The sequence below is a fragment of the Macaca mulatta genome, chromosome X (assembly GCF_049350105.2).
Source record: "Macaca mulatta isolate MMU2019108-1 chromosome X, T2T-MMU8v2.0, whole genome shotgun sequence".
NCBI classification, from domain to species: domain Eukaryota; kingdom Metazoa; phylum Chordata; class Mammalia; order Primates; family Cercopithecidae; genus Macaca; species Macaca mulatta.
In genome coordinates this window covers 24,367,049-24,387,112 of record NC_133426.1, presented here as the reverse complement: position 1 = coordinate 24,387,112, position 20,064 = coordinate 24,367,049, and the positions used below count along the sequence as shown (strand labels likewise).

The 20,064-nt window shown below is 44.6% G+C and overlaps 1 protein-coding gene across 2 annotated transcripts in view; it reads left to right on the top strand.

Annotated features, from left to right (window-relative positions):
• The window catches only part of PCYT1B (phosphate cytidylyltransferase 1B, choline), a 113,028-nt gene extending 101,695 nt beyond the window's left edge, over nt 1-11,333 (top strand). Inside the window, exon 8 of one of the 2 annotated variants that reach the window (XM_015127093.3) lies at nt 6,967-11,333. In XM_015127093.3, coding sequence (XP_014982579.1) covers nt 6,967-7,179 — 213 coding nt within the window. In that variant the 3' untranslated portion in view covers nt 7,180-11,333. 2 annotated transcript variants of the gene reach the window in all.
• Nucleotides 11,334-20,064: the final 8,731 nt, after the last annotated feature.

Sequence of the window (20,064 nt, the reverse complement as noted above, 5' to 3'; positions counted from 1 at the left end):
GGACCGCATGGTAATTCTATGTTTAATTTTTTTGAGGAGCCGCCTTACTGTTTTCCATAGTGGCCGCACAGTTTTACATTTCCACTAGCAACGCACAGGGTTCTAATTTCTCCACATCCTCACCAACACTTGTTATTTTCTGTTTGTTTGTTTTTTTAAATAATCATCCTAATTTTAGGCATTGCTAATTTTTAAGATGTTTGATTTTGAGAAAAGAGCTACAAAATACAGTTTGTGGATCTGAATTAGATTTCCCACCTGAGACTTTGACAGTTTTAAAATTTGTGTCTTTTTTTTTTTTTTTTTTTTTTTTTAAAGATTATTGTTGTTGTTTTTAAGACAGAGTCTTGCTCTGTCGCCCAGGCTGGACTGCAATGGTGCAATCTTGGCTCACTGCAACTTTCGCCTCCTGGGTTCAAGTGATTCTTCTGCCTCAGCCTCCCGAGTAGCTGGGACTACAGGCATACGCCACATGCCTGATTAATTTTTGTATTTTTAGTAGAGATAGGGTTTCACCATGTTGGCCAGGCTGGTCTCAAACTCCTGACCTGACCTCAAGTGATCCACCCACCTCGGCCTCCCGAAGGGCTGGGATTACAGGCATGAGCCACTGAGCCCGGCCTAAAATTTTTATCCTTAAACAAAGGTACAAGTAAAATTTGAATAAACATGAAAAGTTTCTTACTACGCAACTGGCTAATTACAAGAGAGGTGGTCATGAGCAAGGGGTCACTTTCTGAGTAGGTGGCTTAAGGCAAGTTCATTTGCCTCTCTGGGACTTAATCATAGCATCATTGAATGGGGAAAGTAAACACAGCTGCCACATAGGGCTGTTGCGAGGATTACATAGGTTCATACTTCATTTTTAAAAATGTTATTTTTTGAGACAGGGTCTTGCTTTGTTGCCCAGGCTAGAGTGTAGTGGTACAATCATGGGTCACTGCAACCTTGAACTCCCAGGCTCAAGCGATCTTCCCACCTAAACCCTCTCCCCGCTCAACCTGAGTACCTGGGACTACAGGTGCATACCACCATGCCCAGCTAAGTTTTTCAAAATTGTTTGTAGAGATGGGGGTCTCACTATGTTGCCCAGGCTGATCTCAAACTTCTGGACTCAAGTGGTCCTCCCACCTCAGCCTCCCAAAGTGTTGGGATTATAGGCATGAGCCACCACAGCCAGCCTGGCTCACACTTCAACGCCCTTAGAGCAGTGCCTGGCACCCATGTCGGGCACCGTGTAAGGGTTAGTTGTTGTTATTGATTTGGCCAGAACTGAAGCATGGACCCTTTTCTCTCCTTGAGTTTCATCTTGCTTACCCAAGGCCCAAACCAAACCAGATCGTACTAGGAACTTTTTCATTTCTTTATGGCAGATATACCAGAATATATCTGAAATACTGAAACCTTTAAAGGCATTTGTCAAGACATTTATTGCCCCACTAGATGTTAAGTACTTCTGGTTTTTTGTTTGTTTGTTTTTGTTTTTTGAGACGGAGTCTCGCTCTGTCGCCCAGGCTGGAGTGCAATGGCATGATCTCGCCTCACTGAAACCTCCATCTCCTGGGTTTAAGCGATCCTCCTGCCTCAGCCTCCCAAGTAGCTAGGATTACAGACACCCGCCACCACACCCAGGTAATTTTTGTATTTTTAGTAGAGACGGGGTTTCACCATGTTGGCCAGGTTGCTCTCGAACTCTTGAACTCATGATCCGCCCGCCTCGGCCTCCTAAAGTGCTGGGATTACAGGCATGAGGCACCACACCTGACTGATGTTAAGTACTTCTTAAAAGGGAAAACTTTGTAGGAGAGAAATAGCAAATTACTTTCATATGGACAGGACTATAAATGGGATTATTTTCTTGGGGGAAAACTTTATAAATGGAAACCTCTTAATACAGCGAGAGACTGAATTTAAATACCTTTACTCTTGGAAAATGTCACGCATGCTCTTCCTTATTTGTTATATTTGTAAAGTGCTTTTCTTCCCAGGAAGCTCATTACAAACTGTCTCCTGACTGTATTGAATTCAGCTCCTTTGCAGGGGAACCACCCTTCAAAATGCACCAGAAACAGATCAGAGAGCTGGCAAATTGAGGCTGGGAGTTATTTTGCATGGATATTGCATTTTATGAAGTGCGCCACCGTTGTTTATCATTGAAGATTCAAGTTCTTTCATCCCCTCAGGCAGAATATTCTCAGCTATGAGCTTGATTCAAACTACAGTAGACAAGTCGTAGATTTCTTAGAAAGTGAACTTCTAATGGAAATGCTGACAATCCATTAACAGCAGGAGGCCTAATGGCTGCCACAGAAAATATACTTAAAGATTACAGTAATAAAAACACATATTTTAAAGTGCCTGCTACAAGTTCAAAAATGTTTTTAAATGTTGCTGTTAATAATAGTCCACCCAATCCTTATGGCATTTGATTTTGTCTCATAAATGGGTTTAATCTAAGGGAGTGCTGTTGTACTGCACCTTTTTTTTCTGTTTGACTTTGAGGGGGGTTTGATGTCTTTTGGCAGAATTATCAATGCCTTAATGGAAGGTAAATAATTGGTATATTAGCAGACGTGTGGAATTTTAAATCTGGAAAAGACCTGAGCAATCAGCCGTCATATGTTATTATATCTGCTAGAGGAAACTTGGGACTCTAAAAAGTAAGGGGCTAGTGTTTAGAAAGGAAAAATGAGTGTTGGGGGCAGGCAGTGCTATTGGTGATGTGCCTGTGGCGTTAATAGTTCCTTACCAATGTCATTAGTGTAACACCTGCCCTTCTGCCTAATCTCCTTGCTTGGGTTACCTGAGTTCTTTCTTCCTACTGTGATGCTTTTTTATGATGATAAAAGTAATATATATTCATTATATAACTATTAGAAAGTAAAGAAGGGGCTGAAAATCACTCGCAGTCTCATCATCCAGAGCAGTCTCTGTTAACATTTCGGGTTATCACTCCCATCTGTTTCCCATCTCCATATACGTACATTCCTTCTACAAACTTGAGATCATGCAGAACATAGTGTTCTAAAATCATTTTGGCTTTGCAGTTGCTCATGAGCATTTTCTCACATGATGAAATATTATTTAAGAATCTGATTCTCCTCATCTGCTTATTATATCATCTTGGAGTTGTACAGGTTTCTCTAACCTAGTTAGAGAATTTGCAGTGCTGTGTGTTATACGTTGCATTGAATATCCATTATATACAATAAAGATTTACTTACATCTCTGATTATCTCCTCAGAAAATAGAAATTTTTGCATCTATTGCCAAATTACCCCTCAGAAAGGCATTGCTATTTTATCCTCTTACCAGCAGTAACATGAGGGTAGCCCTTTTCCTGAGCCCTCACTAGCTGTAACAAATTTTTAAAACTTTAGCAATCTGATATATAAAATGTATCTCATTTCAGCCATTTGCATTTGTTCGACTACTAGTGATGATGAACAGTTTTTCTAGCTCATTTACAAATTTCTCTTGTGACTTGCCTATACAGGCCATATGCTCATTTTTCTACTAAGCTTTTCACCTTCTTTTTGATTTATAAGCTCTGTTTATATACCGAGATCTATCATTTGTAGGTAAACGTTGCAAAAAATTCCACGATTTTTTCATTTGCCTTTTATCTTATTTCATGGTGGGGTTTTTTTTTTTTGGGAGGGTACAGAAATTAAAAATTTTTGTGTAGTTAAATGTCAATGTTTTTCCTTTATGGTTTCCTTCTTTGCTTTTATGCTGACACCTAAAGGTATTTCCAAAACACAGATCTAATCAGACTCCGCCCTTGATTAAAATCTTTCTGGGGGTTCTTGAGTAGGAAATCCAGTCTCCTTGTGGTGCTCTAGGTCCAGACCATTACCACCACATGGGCATTTGGGATTCTGACCACACCAAGCAACTTAGACTTAGTACTCCTTAGTTAGTGTGCTCTGCTTGGAAAGGCCATCCTCTACCAGCTCCCATGGACCCACTCTCCATCTCCACCTACCTCTTCCTGGTCATTATCAAAGACCCAGCTGAGACATGACTACCTCTTCTACCCTCTTCTTCCTCCCCTTCCTCCTGTGTAGCACCTGGTCCCCAGAAGATCTCTGTAATGGTATGTAAAATGAATAATCCAAGGGACAAGTCTAAGATGGTAAATAGGAGAATTGGCTTTCAGGGCCAGTTTCGTATCAAAAGATTGAACTGAGTGGCTGGGGGCTAAGGCTCAAATGTGAGCAATTGAAAGACCCCAGGCAGCACAGGCAGGATGCTCAGGAGTTGGTGGGATGCAGCGTCTGGGGGGCTGAGCAGCAGGCAGCAGGCACGGTAGGCTGGCAGCACTGGGGGCCCGGTGGGAGCATCAGGGAAGGGCTCAATTCTGAAAGCACCCAGCAACCATTACATGAGGTCCCAAACTGGTAAACTGATCTTAACCACCAAAATCTACTCCCACCCCACAGTCTTCCCCAAACTGGGAAATGGCATCACTGCTTTCCAATTTCTCGGGCCCGAGACTGGAGTCACTTGATTCCCGTTCCTCCCACGCCCCATGTCCCATCTGTCAGTGAGTCCCGTTGGCTCTACCGTGAAAACATAGCCAGACCACATACTGTAGGATTCCATTTTGATGACATTCTAGAAAAGGCACAACTGTAGGGACAAAAAACAGATCTGTTGCCAGTGGCTGGGGGAGGGGAGACTCCAAAGGGTCACAAGGGAATTTGGGAACTGATGGGACCCTCCTATGCCTTGATTGCAGTGGTGGTCACTCAACTGTATGCATTTGTCAAAACTCACAGAACTGGCCGGGCACGGTGGCTCATGCCTGTAATCCCAGCACTTTGGGAGGCTGAAGCGGGGGGATCACGAGGTCAGGAGATTGAGACCATCCTGGCTAATACGGTGAAACCCCGTCTCTACTAAAAATACAAAAAATTAGCCGGGCGAGGTGACGGGCGCCTGTAGTCCCAGCTACTCGGGAGGCTGAGGCAGGAGAAGGGCGTGAACCCGGGAGGCAGAGGTTGCAGGGAGCCGAGATTGCATCACTGCACTCCAGCCTGGGCGACTGGTGAGTGAGACTCCGTCTCAAAAAACAAACAAACAAACAAAACCTCACAGAACTGTACACTAAAAAGGGTGAGTTTATTATACCCCAGTAAAAATATGGGGGAAAATATGCTAGGAATCCTGCCATTTTTCACCACACTGCCGTCATCCTGGGCCAGGCCAGGCTCCATCACCATCTTGGAATTTTTTTTTTTTTTTTCCTCTTGAGACAGAGTCTCACTCTGTTGCCCAGGCTGGAATGCAGTGCTGCCATCTCGGCTCACTGCAACCTCCGCCTTCTGTGTTCAAGTGATTCTCCTGCCTCAGCCTCCCGAGTAGCTGAGATTACAGGTGCCCACCACCATACCCAGCTAATTTTTTTGTATTTCTAGTAGAGACAGAGTTTCACCATGTTGGCCAGGCTAGTCTCAAACTCCTGACCTCAAATCATCTGCCCGACTTGACCTTCAAAACTGCTGGGATTACAGGCATAAGCCACCATGCCTAGCCTTGGATTCTTATTGCAATGGGCTCATAACTGGGCTCCCTGCTCCTGCCCCCGCCTCATTGCCATCTGTTCCTAACACAGCAGTCGGAATGGTCCTTTGAAAACAAGCAGCAGATTGTTAATCCTTTGCTCAGAACTCTCCAGAGGTTTCTCTTCTCAGAGACTGTACGTGAAACTGCCGCCTGATATGTCTCTGGCCTGATCTCCCGCAGTGCCTCCCACTCTCCCTTCCCCACCAGCTGGCTCCACACTGCCACGATGGCCTCCTCCTTTCCTGGGACCTGTTGCGTGGGTCCCTTCAGACTGAAAGGCAGAGTTCTCACAATGGCTGCCAAGGCCCTCCGTGGCATAGCCCTCTGTGCCTTCTCTGGCAACCTCTTCCTAACCCCCTCCCTCAGCTCCTCCCCTCCCTCAGCTCCTCCCCTCCCTCAGCTCCTCCCCTCCCTCAGCTCCTCCCCACCCATCAGTCCTCGAGGCAACTGCAGTGCCCTGCCTGCGCTCCTGGGTGTGCGTTCCATGCTCCTTTCTTGGGGTGCTCTGTCTGGAGTGCGCTGCCCTCTGATTTCCATTCACCTGGTCCCTCCCCTCATCTCTTCCAGGTTCTTCGCTCAAGAAGCGTTTTCTCAGTGGGGCCTTCCCTGAGCACCCTTTTTGCAATCGCAGCCGCCCTGCCCCCAGCCCCACTTGCTATCCTCTCACCCTCTTTTTCTCACAGACCACAGATCCGTCTGACATACCGTATTTTGTTTATTGTGTGATTCCTCCTCATATCTGTGAAGGTATGAGGTCAGGGGTTTTGTTTTCTGTCACCCTCCAGTCCGCAGATCATGGCTGCTTGCCTGGCTAATCAGAGACACTCAGTTAAATTTTGTGGATGGAAGAAAAGAAGGGAAGAAGGAAAGAGTGTTAAGAACCAGCAGTAGCCGGGCACGGTGGCTCATGCCTGTAATCCCAGCACTTTAGGAGGCCGAGGTGGGTGGATTACCTGAGGTCAGGAGTTCAAGACCAGCCTGACCAACATGGTGAAACCCCATTTCTACTAAAAATACAAAATTAGCCGGGTATGGTGGCAAGCGCCTGTAATCCCAGCTACTTGGGAGGCTGAGGCAGGAGAATTGCTTGAACCTGGAAGGCTGAGGTTGCAGTGAGTCAAGATCAGGCCACTGCACTCCGGCCTGGGTGACAGAGCGAGACTCTGTCTCAATTAAAAAAGAACCAGCGATCACTGTACTCTTCTGTCACTGCCCCTGAATATCACTCAGTTCCTTACTATACATAGTCTTGGACAACATGGGATGTGGTACGAGTGTAGGTTTGTGGGCTCAGGAGTTTTAGGGTAGTGGCTCTCCTGCCTGCCTTACCTTTCTGTTTTGCTGCTGTCTCAGATGGCGAAGTTAACAGATGCCTTCTCTCCAATTTCTCTTTAGAAGCAGATGTTCCAAGAGAGGAGCAGCCGGATGCTGCAGGCCTTGTCCCCGAAGCAGAGCCCTGTGAGCAGCCCAACCCGGAGCCGGTCCCCTTCCCGCTCCCCATCGCCCACCTTCTCATGGCTTCCACTCAAAACCTCACCCCCTTCCTCACCCAAAGCAGCCTCGGCCTCCATCAGCAGCATGAGTGAGGGGGATGAGGATGAGAAGTAGAGGCTGCTGGCAGGCAAGAGCCGCACCACGCAGGATGGGGAGGAGGGCGAGGGTCACAGGGTTGCCTGGGTGATGTCTGAAGGGTAATAGTCACAGGAGCTGCAGCTCAGCAGAGAGACCCTGAACTCTGCTAAGGGAAGGTCTTGGGACCAGTTCTCTCTCACTCTCCATACAGCTCAAGAGTTGGGCGAGGTGCAGAGATTTCCAGCCGGACAACCTACACAAACCTTAGCGTCATCTAGAATCACTCTAACCTTGCTAAGGAAGGATGCAGAGTTCCCTAGAGAGACTTGCACTGATGGGGTGACTTCTGCTTTTGTCCTTCCACCACCCCCACCAAGTAAACCACCTGTGGAAGCGGCTGTTCCCTCAACCTGCTACTTCTGCGTCCATAAGGGTCCTGCACGTTGCCTCCCACCACCCCAGCTCTGCCAGAATAAAATTGTTTCCAATAGAGGTGGCAAAGTGCTTCTGAAATAGTCGAGTTAAAGACAAATTCCAACCTTCTCAGTCCAGCCACTGAGACCTGATGTTGGAACGCATCAACTCCTTCCAGTTCCATGAACGTGGCTCATAGACAAAGCCTTGCTTTAGGCCGGTTATAAAAGGTCATCTAGTGTGAACCTTAACTTTTTATTCAAAGGACAGTTTTGTCAAGAACTCCACGTAAGGCCTGATGTGCTCCTGGTTGTACTTTCTCATCACTGGTTTGACTTCATTGTTTTGCAGAAATTACCTTAATCTGTGGGAACTGCAACAAAGAAAAACTTCCTAATATATAAAAAAGAGGAGCTGCTTTGCTTTGGCTCCAGGTTTAGCAGACAAGAAATGTCTCCTGAAGCTTCTCCTTAAAGGATGCTATTATGGAACGGCTTTTCCCATTTCTGACCAGTTAACGGTTTCATAGACCTCAAGTAACAGTTTGAGGTATCAAACATAGTATACCGATAGGGGGTGCTACCTGCACGTATCTGTTCTATATATGCTCCAATATGCCATCCCCGGGTGTATCCCATGTGCAATATGAGTATATAGTGGTGGCATTTTATAATAGACCCCACTCCTGCGCTCCACCGTAATACTCCTCTGAAATCCTTGGTCTCAAGAACCATCTGTTCTCTTGTGACTTGGGCACTTTGTCAAGCTCATTCCAGATTCCTGTGGAAACGTTTTATCCCAACCAGGAAATTAGTATGTTGTTCTTGTGACCTCCTATAACATTTTTGGGTGAAGAAGAACTCGGAAGACTTTTTACAGAGAACTGTGGGCTCAGTTATGATCTCAGCATCTGAGTGGTCTAGGTAGTATCACCATTATCTCTGGCCCTAGGTTTGCCAAGTGGGATGAGGACTCTAAGTGTTCCTGCTGAGTTGTCTGAAATTCCTGCTCCTTAGTCACCTGTGTGAAATGAGCAGGGAGAGTTAAGGTCTAGAACCAAACTCTTTGGGTTGTTGTATGGGTATGCCAGTAAAGTCAGAGACACAGCTGGGGTCTGACTGAATAGAGGCCCAAACCAGCAACTTGTAGGCAGAGCCCGGAATCTCTTGTGGTAGAAATACCCCTTTTCAGAGGCCTTGGGAACCAGCCTTCTAGGTGACAAGGGGGCAACCAATGAAGGAAGGCGGCATGTGTTTCCCCTTTGTGTTGGGGTTGAACTACCTCTCTATTCACCTGGAGATGAGTGCTGTCCACTGGGAAGCAAAACTATGAGGCTGAGCTGGCTTGGAACCTCTTTGTTCTTGGCACTTTCCTTCTCCAGGACCCTGGGAATCACTCATGTGAGACAGAGAGCTGGCAGGAACACGGCATGTGAAGAAGAAAACTTCTTTTTGCAGTCAAGGGCCACCCAGAATATTGCTCTTCTGAGAGGGACAAGGGCCCCGTTCTTCCATTGTGTCCATTTGGTCTCCATCTTCCATCACGCACTCAGGTCAAACCATGCAAGTCTGACTACCATTTGAGTTAGTTGGCACTTGTACCAGTCAAGGATGAGGCCAACCAGGCAAGGGAAGGTGGTGGGAACAAGGGAAAAGGAGGAAAGAAGTTCCTGGAGGGAGGAAAGGAGGATAAAGAAAATCTGCTCTCATAAAACCATTTCAGGACCTCACTTTATAAGTGAGCCTCTCTTGGGAAGGCCTTTTGTGCCCCTACTCCATGGCCCAGGGCAGATAGATCCACTTTTACCTGAATCCTACACTCTGGAGCAAATAGTGTATCAGGCTGACTATACATTTGCAGGCCTTACACGCCATACTGACAGGTGCCACTTACGTGACTCATCAGATAATGTCACCATTGCTGCCAATTATGGGAAACAACCATTGCTCGTTCCAGGGATGAGCCTAAACCACACATAAATGGGTTCTAAATCTCACCCTCCTAACCTGCGGTGAGCCCCCCCCCCCACCCTCTTGAGGCTGCAAATCTACTGAGAAGGAATGGGGAGGATTCTGCAACCCAACTTTTGATACTTTTTGGCCATCTCTCAGTCTCTCCCAGCCCCTACCCCCACACCACCTCCCTGCTCCCAGGCGGAGACCGGATTGCACTTTGTTAAGGCCAGCTGGTCAACTGTAAGGGCCAAGAGTGAGTTAAGGCTGGAATGAGAAATATGCCCCAAGCTTGGAGGGGTAAACAGGAATGACACAAAGCAAGGAAAGAGATTCTTTTTACCCTAGTGAGGAAGCTTCAGACTGAGGAGGGCTAGAGGATAGCAACTTAGGACTGCAGAAGAGGGCAGCTTATGAAGAGGGGAGAAAGTGGGACTGAAGCTGTGGGGGAGCAGGAGGGTAGTGATTTTCTGCTGGCTTTCTTCTCTTTCTTTCTTTCTTTTTCTTTCTTTCTTTCTTTCTTTTTTTCTTTCTCTTCTTTCTTTCTTCTTTCTTTTCTTTCTTTTTTTTTTTTTTTTGAGACAGAGTTTTGCTCTTGTTGCTCAGGCTGGAGTGCAATGGCGCAATCTCGGCTCACTACAACCTCCACCTCCCAGGTTCAAGGGGTTCTGCCTCAGCCTCCCAAGTAGCTGGAATTACAGGCACCTGCCATGTTACAGGTGCCTGCCATGACGCCCAGCTAATTTTGTGTGTTTAGTAGAGACTGGTTTTCACCATGTTGGCCAGGCTGGTCTCAAACTCCTGACCTCAGGTGATTCGCCCGCCTCGGCCTCCCAAAGTGCTGGGATTATGGGCGTGAGCCACCGCGTCCGGCCGATTTTCCACTCCCTTTCAAGTGTTAACTCACCCCCTGACAGGTGAAGAGGGAAGGGTTCCTTTTACGCACAACCAAGGTTAGCAAATGCCCACGCAGGATGTGGGGTCCCTGCCTCTCTGGTTGCTTCATTTCAGCACTTCTACATTAGCTGCTTATGGGGACCCTAAAATGAACTGGTCACCCCTCCACCAGGTAAGAAACAAGGGTGGAATTGCTGTGCTGTAAGTCACACTGAATGACTTGCTTCTGGCAAGCATGCTCCTGTGTATCGGGACCTTACCAAGGCAAAGGAACGCCAGGCTCAAGAGGAGCAGGACACGAGACATTGGCCTGGCTTCTAACCTGGTCTGAGTGGAAGAGACACAGCTTAGGGATTTGAGTTTTGCTCTTAGGCTACTAGATACTGTGATTTCACCCCCTGGGGGAAGGACAGGAAGAGCACGGATTTATTTTCTCTCCGTCTTCAGTACTTATTTTAGCATCTAGTCATACCCCAGGGAGAGATGCGAGACGGTGTCACTGGCTCAGCTGAAGCAGATGAGCCCGTCTCTAGCAGAGATGTGCCTGTTTCTTAGGCATCCATTCAGCACTAGTCTTGGCCATCAGATTTTTAAAAAAGAAATAGCTCATGAGGCATTTGCAACTTCTCCTCTCTAGACTTCTTTCTAGTTTTCTTCTGTTGTGTCACTGCGATGAGTCCAGGGACAAAGCCATAAGTAGAGCATACATACTTAAGACTATGCTGTACATATAAGATAAGACCCGTCTGGGTTAAAGCATGACTTTATGCCCAAGCATTTGCTCTGGTGCTGAACAACGCGAACTACTGGAATCAGCCTCCCCCAACTCCGCGCGCCCCCTGCCCTCCCTGCTCCTATCCCATTCTGGCTCTCAAATGGACCACACCATTCTCAACTCGTTTATAAATAAAGGGATGCAGAATTGCACTTTGGTGTGTCACTGTCATGTTTCTTAAAAGTGTACTGCTGTGTGTTCCTATTTATGAACTCTAGCTCAATGGGGAAAAATACAGGCATCGTAGCAACTGTCCTGGCCCACTGGCTGGCTCTGCCCAGCTGTGGCCCCAGCACTTCAGAAGGATGTGACTCTGTACCGTACAGAGCAGGGCAAAGCCTTGGAGTTGCCAAAGGCCCCACGTTTGACTTGAAAGCTAGTTAGGAACAGCACCACGTGGAGGGAAGCTCACATGGTGAACCCAGTCAGAACCCTGAATTGTAGGCTCCACTACCAACTGACTTTGTGACCTTGGCCTAACCTTTTCACTTCTTTGGCCTCAAGGAAATTATTTCTAAGGTCTCCTTTGCCTGTAAAGGTCTCTGAATGTATGAGGCAGCCTGCATCGCCCCAAGCTTCTCCCAGCTGTGATGCTGTCACTGAACGACCATGAGAAAGTACTGAACTCTCACTGGAGAAGTGGTCTTCCAGTCCCCTGGGGCCTCCACAGCTGATGGCATTAGTGGCTGCTTTCATGCCTTCAGCCTCCGCACTTCTAGCATCAAGATAAAAGGCTCTTGAGTTCCATCTGCTTTTCTTATCTTGTAACTTGACAGAATGCTTCCCAAGTGTACCTAAACTTTGGGAAGTGGCCATTTCAACCACTTTTCCATCTTTGGGGGAAAAAAAGCTTCTTTGATCAGCTAGACGCAGATAGATGGGGGTGGAAGCACTAAATCTGGATCCCAAATGTCAACAGCGAAGGCAGATGTCAATATTCTGAGAACCGTGCTGGTGCCCTCCACTTGCCAAATTAAGGAGATTCCATTAACTCCATCTGGAGAGGTTGAGCTTTTTGAGATGACCACAGTTCTGACATTAGCCTCGGGTCCAGAATAAATAAAGCCAGTCTGGTGGTTAGCAAGGGAATGAATTTAAAAACGGAATACCTATTATTCATACACCATATTATTTGGTTTCACCACATAGATCAAACGCATTCTTGACAGGTTGTATTTCAAGCAACAGTTACAAGTTTCTTCTTGACTTTCATGATGCCTCAGATGTGTTCTCAAGGGGAAAACAATCAGTTACAAGGTGTAATAAAACCCATATTTAAGAACCTTGATATTTGCCCCCAAGAGAATTCGCCTTTGTTAATGAACATAATTTCTGGGGGAAAAGATACACTATCAAAAATGTTCCCACACACATCACACACACAGTCCTCTTGGAGTCTTCATTGGTTACTGGAGTTGAATGACGACTTCTCCAGGTATTCAGCAGGAACAATTAGATTAAAAGGACTCCCGCAGAGATGCTTTTGAGACAGAGTGTGACAGTACATAAGCATCAAAGTATACTTGGTGGTCAACTTCTTTAAGAAACCATCAAGTAAAAACCAATCAACAGTAAAATCTGAAGATTTCATTAACAGCCCAAATATCTATAGTTAATAGAACCCTTATGTTAGTTTTCGACACTACTATTACGTGTATTCTAGAAAAGGCATCATATTGGCTACATTTCAGCTGCAGTTGACCAAAATGTGAGAAACTTGGAGAAATGTACAGAGCAGGGATGACATGTACTGTTCCTAGAAACAATTTTTATTTTTATTTTTATTTTTTGACACAGAGTCTCGCTCTGTCACCCAGGCTGGAGTGCAGTGGCAGGATCTCAGCTCACTGCAACCTCCACCTTCCAGGTTCAAGTGATTCTCCTGCCTCAGCCTCCCGAGTAGCTAGGATTACGAGCACTCGCCACCACTCCTGGCTAATTATTATTATTATTATTATTATTATTATTTGTATTTGTATTTGTATTTGTATTTTTAGTAGAGATGGGGTTTTATCACGTTGGCCAAGCCGGTCTCGAACTTTTGACCTCAAGTGATCTGCCTGTCTTGGCCTCCCAAAGTGCTAGGATTTACAGGCATGAGTCACCACCCCTGGCTTCACCTATAAACAGTTTCTATTCTCCTTAACTTTATAATCTTTCTTGAGTGGAGGAGAAATAATTAAGCTGCAAGGTTCCTGTACTCTATTCATAAAGAGTTCTGATGGAGGGATTAGATACAAGTAAAATATTTGATCTGTAACCTTCCATTTAAAAAGAATTGATTTTCTACTTGAAAGAGTTGCAGTACTTTACCCTTTCCACAAGGACCTTTTCAACGGACTATACTTGCAAATAACCCTGTCACTCTAAAATGTTCAAGTCCAAAGAAAACTTGTCATCGTCTGCCTTGTGCATAGCAGGACATGATCCATTACATAGTTTGAAAAGATAACCAGTCTTTTTAATCTGTTTGGTGGCCATGTTCCACTGGGAATATGTTGACAAAATGCCATTTACCAGCCTGATCACAGATCCACCTTAATACCCCTGAGTCACTCATTCTTTTTCTATTTGTTCCTATATCTGGTACCCAGGGATTAAATGATAGATGAGAGAAGTGGAAGAGGTGTGTATTCGTTTCCTACTGCTGTAACAAATTACAACAAACACAGCAGCTTAAGACAACATAAATTTATTAAATTACAGTTCTGAAGGTCAGAAGTCCAAAATGAGTCTTATTGGGCTAAAATTAAGGTGTTGGCAAGTGGCAGCTGTTCCTGTCTGGAGGCTCTAGGGGAGAATCTATTTTCTTGCCCTTTCCAGCTTCTAGAGGTTACCTGCATTTCTTGGCTCATGGCCCCCTAACATCTTCAAAGCCAGCAGTAGCCAGTCCAGTCTTTCTCATGTCACATCACTCTGACACTGACTCTTCTTCTGCCTCCTCCACTTATAAGAGCCCTTGTCATCACATTGGGCCTATCCAGATAACCCCAGGAGCATTTCCCTATTTTCAGATCATCAGCAATTTCATCAGCAACTTTAATTCCTTCTTCGTATGTAATACAACATATTCCTAGGTTCTGAGGATTAGGATATGGACATTTTTGGGGAACCATTATTTTGTCTAACTCAAGGTGACTGAGGACAGTGGTCACAAACCCTTGAATCTTTTCCCAAGTCCTGACAGAGTTGAGGAGCAGTAACTCTCATGCAGATAGAGATAATTTCTTCTTTTTACCATTCTTATTTAACAAAGTTCCTATTTAACAGCTACCAGTGATGACCTTGCTAAAATGTTTGAGTTTTGATGTCCACAAGAGAAGCATGGGCCAGGTGTGGTGGCTCATGCCTGTAATCCCAGCACTTTGAGAGGCCGAGGTGGGCAAATCATTTGAGGTCAAGAGCTCGAGACCAACCTGGCCAACATGGGGAAACCCCATCTCTACTAAAAACACAAAAATTAGGCATGGTGGCATGCGCCTGTAGTCCCAGCTACTCAGGAGGCTGAGGCAGGAGAATCGCTTGAACCTGGAAGGTGGAGGTTTCAGTGAGCCGAGATCGTGCCACTGCACTGCAGCCTGAGAGACAGAACAAGACTCTGTCTAAAACACACACACACACACACACACACACACACACACACACACACACACACACACATGAGAAGCATAGAATAGATATAATGAGGATATCTGACCCAAAGGAACATGCTCCCTGGTCCATGAGGAGAGGAACTGTTGAAAACTCAACTCATGAACATGGAGCCATGGCCAGTAAGGAAGGAAGTTAAAGGACCCCACCCCCCATTTCCTTGTACATATCCTCCAATCCATACTTGGCCATAACAAGAAGTGAAAATGGTAACTAATCAGTCTTTGACCATTGGATATGTTCCCACTAAAACAAACCAGGGATACAGATTCTGGCTGTCAGGCACAATCTGTTTCCTGCCTATTCGCCCTCTATTTTTTTTTTTCTGGTTCTTTGGATGCTGATCACAGCCAGTTTAAGCTAGAATCACTTTCAGCCACAACAGTGTCAAGCTACTCCATGCTCCTTTCTAGAGTAACTTATTTTCCTTTGAAAGTTGTGACCCTTGATCCACATTTTAACTTAAGGTCTGGCACACATTCCCATCCGAAGTACTCAACAAACATTTGAGTGGGCCACTAGGTGCTGTGGATACAAAGACTAGAGGGGACACAACCCCTGTCCCTTGCCCCCAATTTCAGTTTACTAGTCTGGCTCTCAGTCTCCTCACTGGCCCTATCTTTGACTTTACTGAGCTCTTAAGGAAAACTCCATGTTTCTGGCCACTGAAACTTCTGATTCTACCAACAGAATCTTACAATTATTTTACTTACTAATTTACATGATTTTACTCATCTCTTTGGGGGTGATGTGCTCTGTCACTGAGTACAAAGATTACCAACTCTGAGAGTGAGGGAAAATAGAAAAAGCAGATTTTTGAAAGATGTTCTATTCATTTGAAACTATTCTCTGAGTATGCTGAAAAGAGGAGACTGACAATGATATCCCTTAGCTAGGCCCATGAATGGCAGTAAGGTTCTGTTTCGTGAGGGCCTTGCATGGAATAGTTTAAATGCTCCTAATTGGACAGGGCTGCTTGACGGATGAGATGGTCATTCTCAGTCTCGCCTACATTCTTTGATTGCAGAGTGCCTGATGGGCCTCCCTCACCTGAATAATGGGGCATTTATTTGCCCTTATACATTGTTATTTCATGACCAGTTGAAGCCCTAGGAGAAGAGTGATTTTCATATAGGAAGCTCCATTCCAATTATTGTGCTAAGGTGACAATAATTATCTCTAACTTTAGAAATAATTACACTATTATATTAAGCTGTCACTAAGGAACTGTTGAAAGCTTCTGCATCCATCACTGTTGCTGAAATCATTAACATGTTTATTTTGTTTGAGGACTTGCAAATACTGTTTAGACAAGAATGCCAGAGAACGTAAGAGTAGCATTAGCCTAACTTAGAGTTTCTTGCAGAGAAGGAAACGGCAAGGCTGCTTAGTTGGCCCAAATCCAAACTGACAAAGCCTTTTCTCCTTTTTAAGTATTTCCCGATTGCCATTAGGCAGATTATCAAGAAAGTCACAAAGCTCGTAGGCCTGCTCTGTGCCAAGGAGACATGACTTGGTGCAGCCAGCATTCTAGCTATTCCCGATGACTGGTCTATAGTTTGAACTTTGTCAGTGGTTTTCAACCCTGTTGCATGTTAGAATCTCCCAGGGAGCTCATAAAAAAGACTCCCCAGCACGCCTCTAATGGATCTGAAGTGCAGCCAGATTGAGACCCTCTGGGCTATGGTAATAAGTCAGCTCAGGGAACAAAATAAGCCCGAATGCAAATGGATTCAAAGAGGTAGATGATCAATGGCTTGTGTAGCAAAGACGAGAACTGATCTGCCATGTGGCCACAGTAGGAAATGGTCTAAATATCATTTTATCTTTTTTAACCAAGGAGAGAGAGAGATGATTATGTTGATGAAAGTGTCATCAGTGGGCAGAGGGAAAACGATTTATTGACAAAGGATTCATTTTAACACCAACGTTTAAAAATGACACAACTGCTGCAAAGGACCCAGCCTGGTGACTGGTGAAAACGGGTGCTCAACATTAATTTTAAATAATTCAACAGATGAAATGGCTGTCCAATATGGTTGCCACTAGCCATATGTGGCTATTTAAATTCAGAAAATTAAATAAAATGTAAAATTCAGTTCCTCAGCTGCACTAGCCACATTTTCACTGTTGAGGTGGCTAGTGGTGGCCATATTGGACAGCACAGATATAGCATATTTCCAGCACTGCAGAGAGTCCTAGTGGTGGATGGTGGTCTACAGAAACCCTTCTCAGAGGCAACCCCTTTGCCTTATGATTTATTCATGTGATCAAAGTATAAGTATGTTATTATGAAGCGAATATCTGAAAATATCAGCAGGTAATCACTTGTAAGCATGCATTATCAAGTCATTTGGAAAGGATTTTGAAATGAAGGACAAAGAAGTAAAACTATACACTAAAGTGTGATGCTCTGCGGCAGCTACATGGAACTGTGCAAACTTGAGTTAAAGAGTCTCTTTGTGAGCCTAAACTGCACATACTTTATGGATTTCAAACGAGGGCAGGAGTGGCTGCTACGAAAATAAGATTCCCAAGTCATCGATGCAGCAGCTGACCTTTGGTAAAATACAGATGGATAATACTAAAATTCTGAGTAAAACCACTGTCAATTTCAAGAGTCACTGCTTTTGTATTCCATATACATAGATACATAAAAACAACATGAAAGTAGATTAGTAATTGCTTCTCATTTTAGGTTTTTAAAGAATGCCACAAAACATCAAACCTGGAGTCTGGAATCCACGTAGTCCAATTCCCTAATTTTATTCATTCATGCATTCATTCATTTTTGAGACAGGGTCTCTGTCGCCCAGGCTGGAGTGCAGTGATGCGATCATGGCTCACTGTAGCCTCGACCTTCCAGGCTCAAGCGATCCTCCTGTTTCAACTTCCTGAGTAGCTGGGCCTACAGGTGTGCACCACCACACCTGGCTAAATTTGTATTTTTTTCTAGAAACGGGGTTTCACTATGTTGCCCAGGCTGGTCTCAAACTCCTGGGCTCAAGTGATCTTCTCGCCTTGACCTCCCAAAATGTTGGGAAACAGGCATGTGCTGCTCTACCCAGAAACTCCCTAATTTTGTAGATGAGGAAACTAAGGTGCAGTTAACAGAGATAATTGGTAGCTGAACAAAGACAAACATGATTTCCTGATATGAACACTCCCCAAGGACCACTCAAACCCAAGGCATTTGCCTCAAATTTTTGAGAACTTTTGTTTTTTAGCATTAAACATGGAAGATAGCAGTTACATGGCTCTCCGATTAAAAAATGAAAAGGAACCTCTTCACCATGAAATGTTTAGTAAAAGAATTACACACCGCTAAAGAGCATGAGGACTACATCTGTTAATTATTGGGGAAGCACTTAACTGCAGCCAAATGTCTTTGGAGGCACCGGGTTCTGGTGTTGGTGCTGCCCAATTCATTATAAAAGACTATGGAACCAATAGCACTTTCATTGAAAAACTCAAGTTGTCTTCTGAAGATGCAGTGTGGCAGCAGTTTGCAAAGTTAGGTTTTAAAACAATTCCCCCGGAGCATTTGTCAATATAGATTCCTGGGCCTACCCCCTACCCCCTAGAGAATCAATCAGTAGAAGAGCTGAGGTAGGGCCCAGGAATCTGCGTAAGCCAGCATTTCAGGTCGTTCTGGTGTGGGTGGGCCATGGCCAGGCCATCTCAGTTTGCCCAGGACAGTGCCAGGATACACCTGCTTACACGGTTTACAGAAATAATTGTTAATAGTGCTCTTTTTCATTCTCAAAAGTGTCCTGACTTAGACAGTACAGTGTATGGCCCTCTTTCTTCTATCCATGGACCATATTTTGAAAAGTACCAATTCTAACAGTTTACTATTAACAGCTACTATATTTCACCCATAGGATGCTCCCCCAAAAAGGTGAGTTCCATGTTCCCTGCTAGAGACTCCAAATAACCTATATTCCTTCGCTCAATCATAAGACTTTAAGTAAGCATCTTTGTCTATTCCCAGCAATTTGCAAAGGTGCTTGGTGCCATTAATGTACTGAATTTCAGAAACCAAGAGAGAGAATTTTATAGGTGGGAGTGATGAAAAATAGACCAGGGTTCACAAAACACCACAGTGACACACAGTGAATCACAACTACCATTTTATTGTTCTGATTATTGGGGTACAGAATTGTGCATACGCTCCAGGACTAGTTTGGCTATGACAGACACCACAGACTGCTCTGCAACTTTCGGGGAACGTTATCTGAGTCACACACTTCTCTGGTCATGTTTTTCCAACCATCAAAATGAAACAGTTTTCTCTGTGGAATGTGGAGTGACAAATTATCTCAAACCAAAGTCATCTTTCATTCATGATGGCATGTACCAATCAGGCCACAGAACAGCATAGAACTCAGGGGACCAAGCTTCTTTCTATAAACAAAGCTGCTTGGGAACACTGGACTCATGTGTACATTTATCACTGTAAGTAGACTGACAGAGGCACAAAGCGAGCCAGGTCAGATTTTGACTTATGAGTACAAATATTGTAATGAACTTTTATTTCACATATAATACTTTTACCCTATTAGCAGCTGTTCCCAGTTTAGACACCGCTTTTATGAGTCAAGGAGTTATGATGAAAAATCAGCAAAGTAAGGAACTTTACATTTCACTGCAGCATCAGGTATGTTCACAATGGCATATTTTATTCCACAGTGCTGTTTCTTATTTGGTTCAAGCATGTCTTAGGTAGTCACAAGTTGTTCTAGATCTGGGAAATATTTAAATTTCAAGCACTTGCGTACTTTTGAGAGGATGTGAACTTAGAGCAGCAGATGGTGTGTATACTAAACCATAAGCAGCAATTATGACCGCAAATGATTTAACTCCAAGGAACCGCAGAGATTAGGGTCAGCCAGAATGCCAGAGTGGTATGTTCTGCTCTTCTTAAAAATGGGTCCTGTTTTCCAGGACTGACTCAAGCACAACTCCAGTTTCTAATCAGAGTGTAGTACTCAGTTCTACATGAGAACTGAGCGTCACAATGAGAAGAGAACATCACAATTGTAACAATGAACATAAAGGAAATGAAGGAGGCAATAGAATTCAATTCCTCCAACAGTGAATAAAGCCAATTTGAATTTTTTAAAACACTCCATACTTTATATTTCCTAAGTAAACTTCGCCTTGACTGTCCATTCAAGAGTCAAGATACACTTGGTACTTTTTAAATAGATGCACAATTCATTGGTCAAA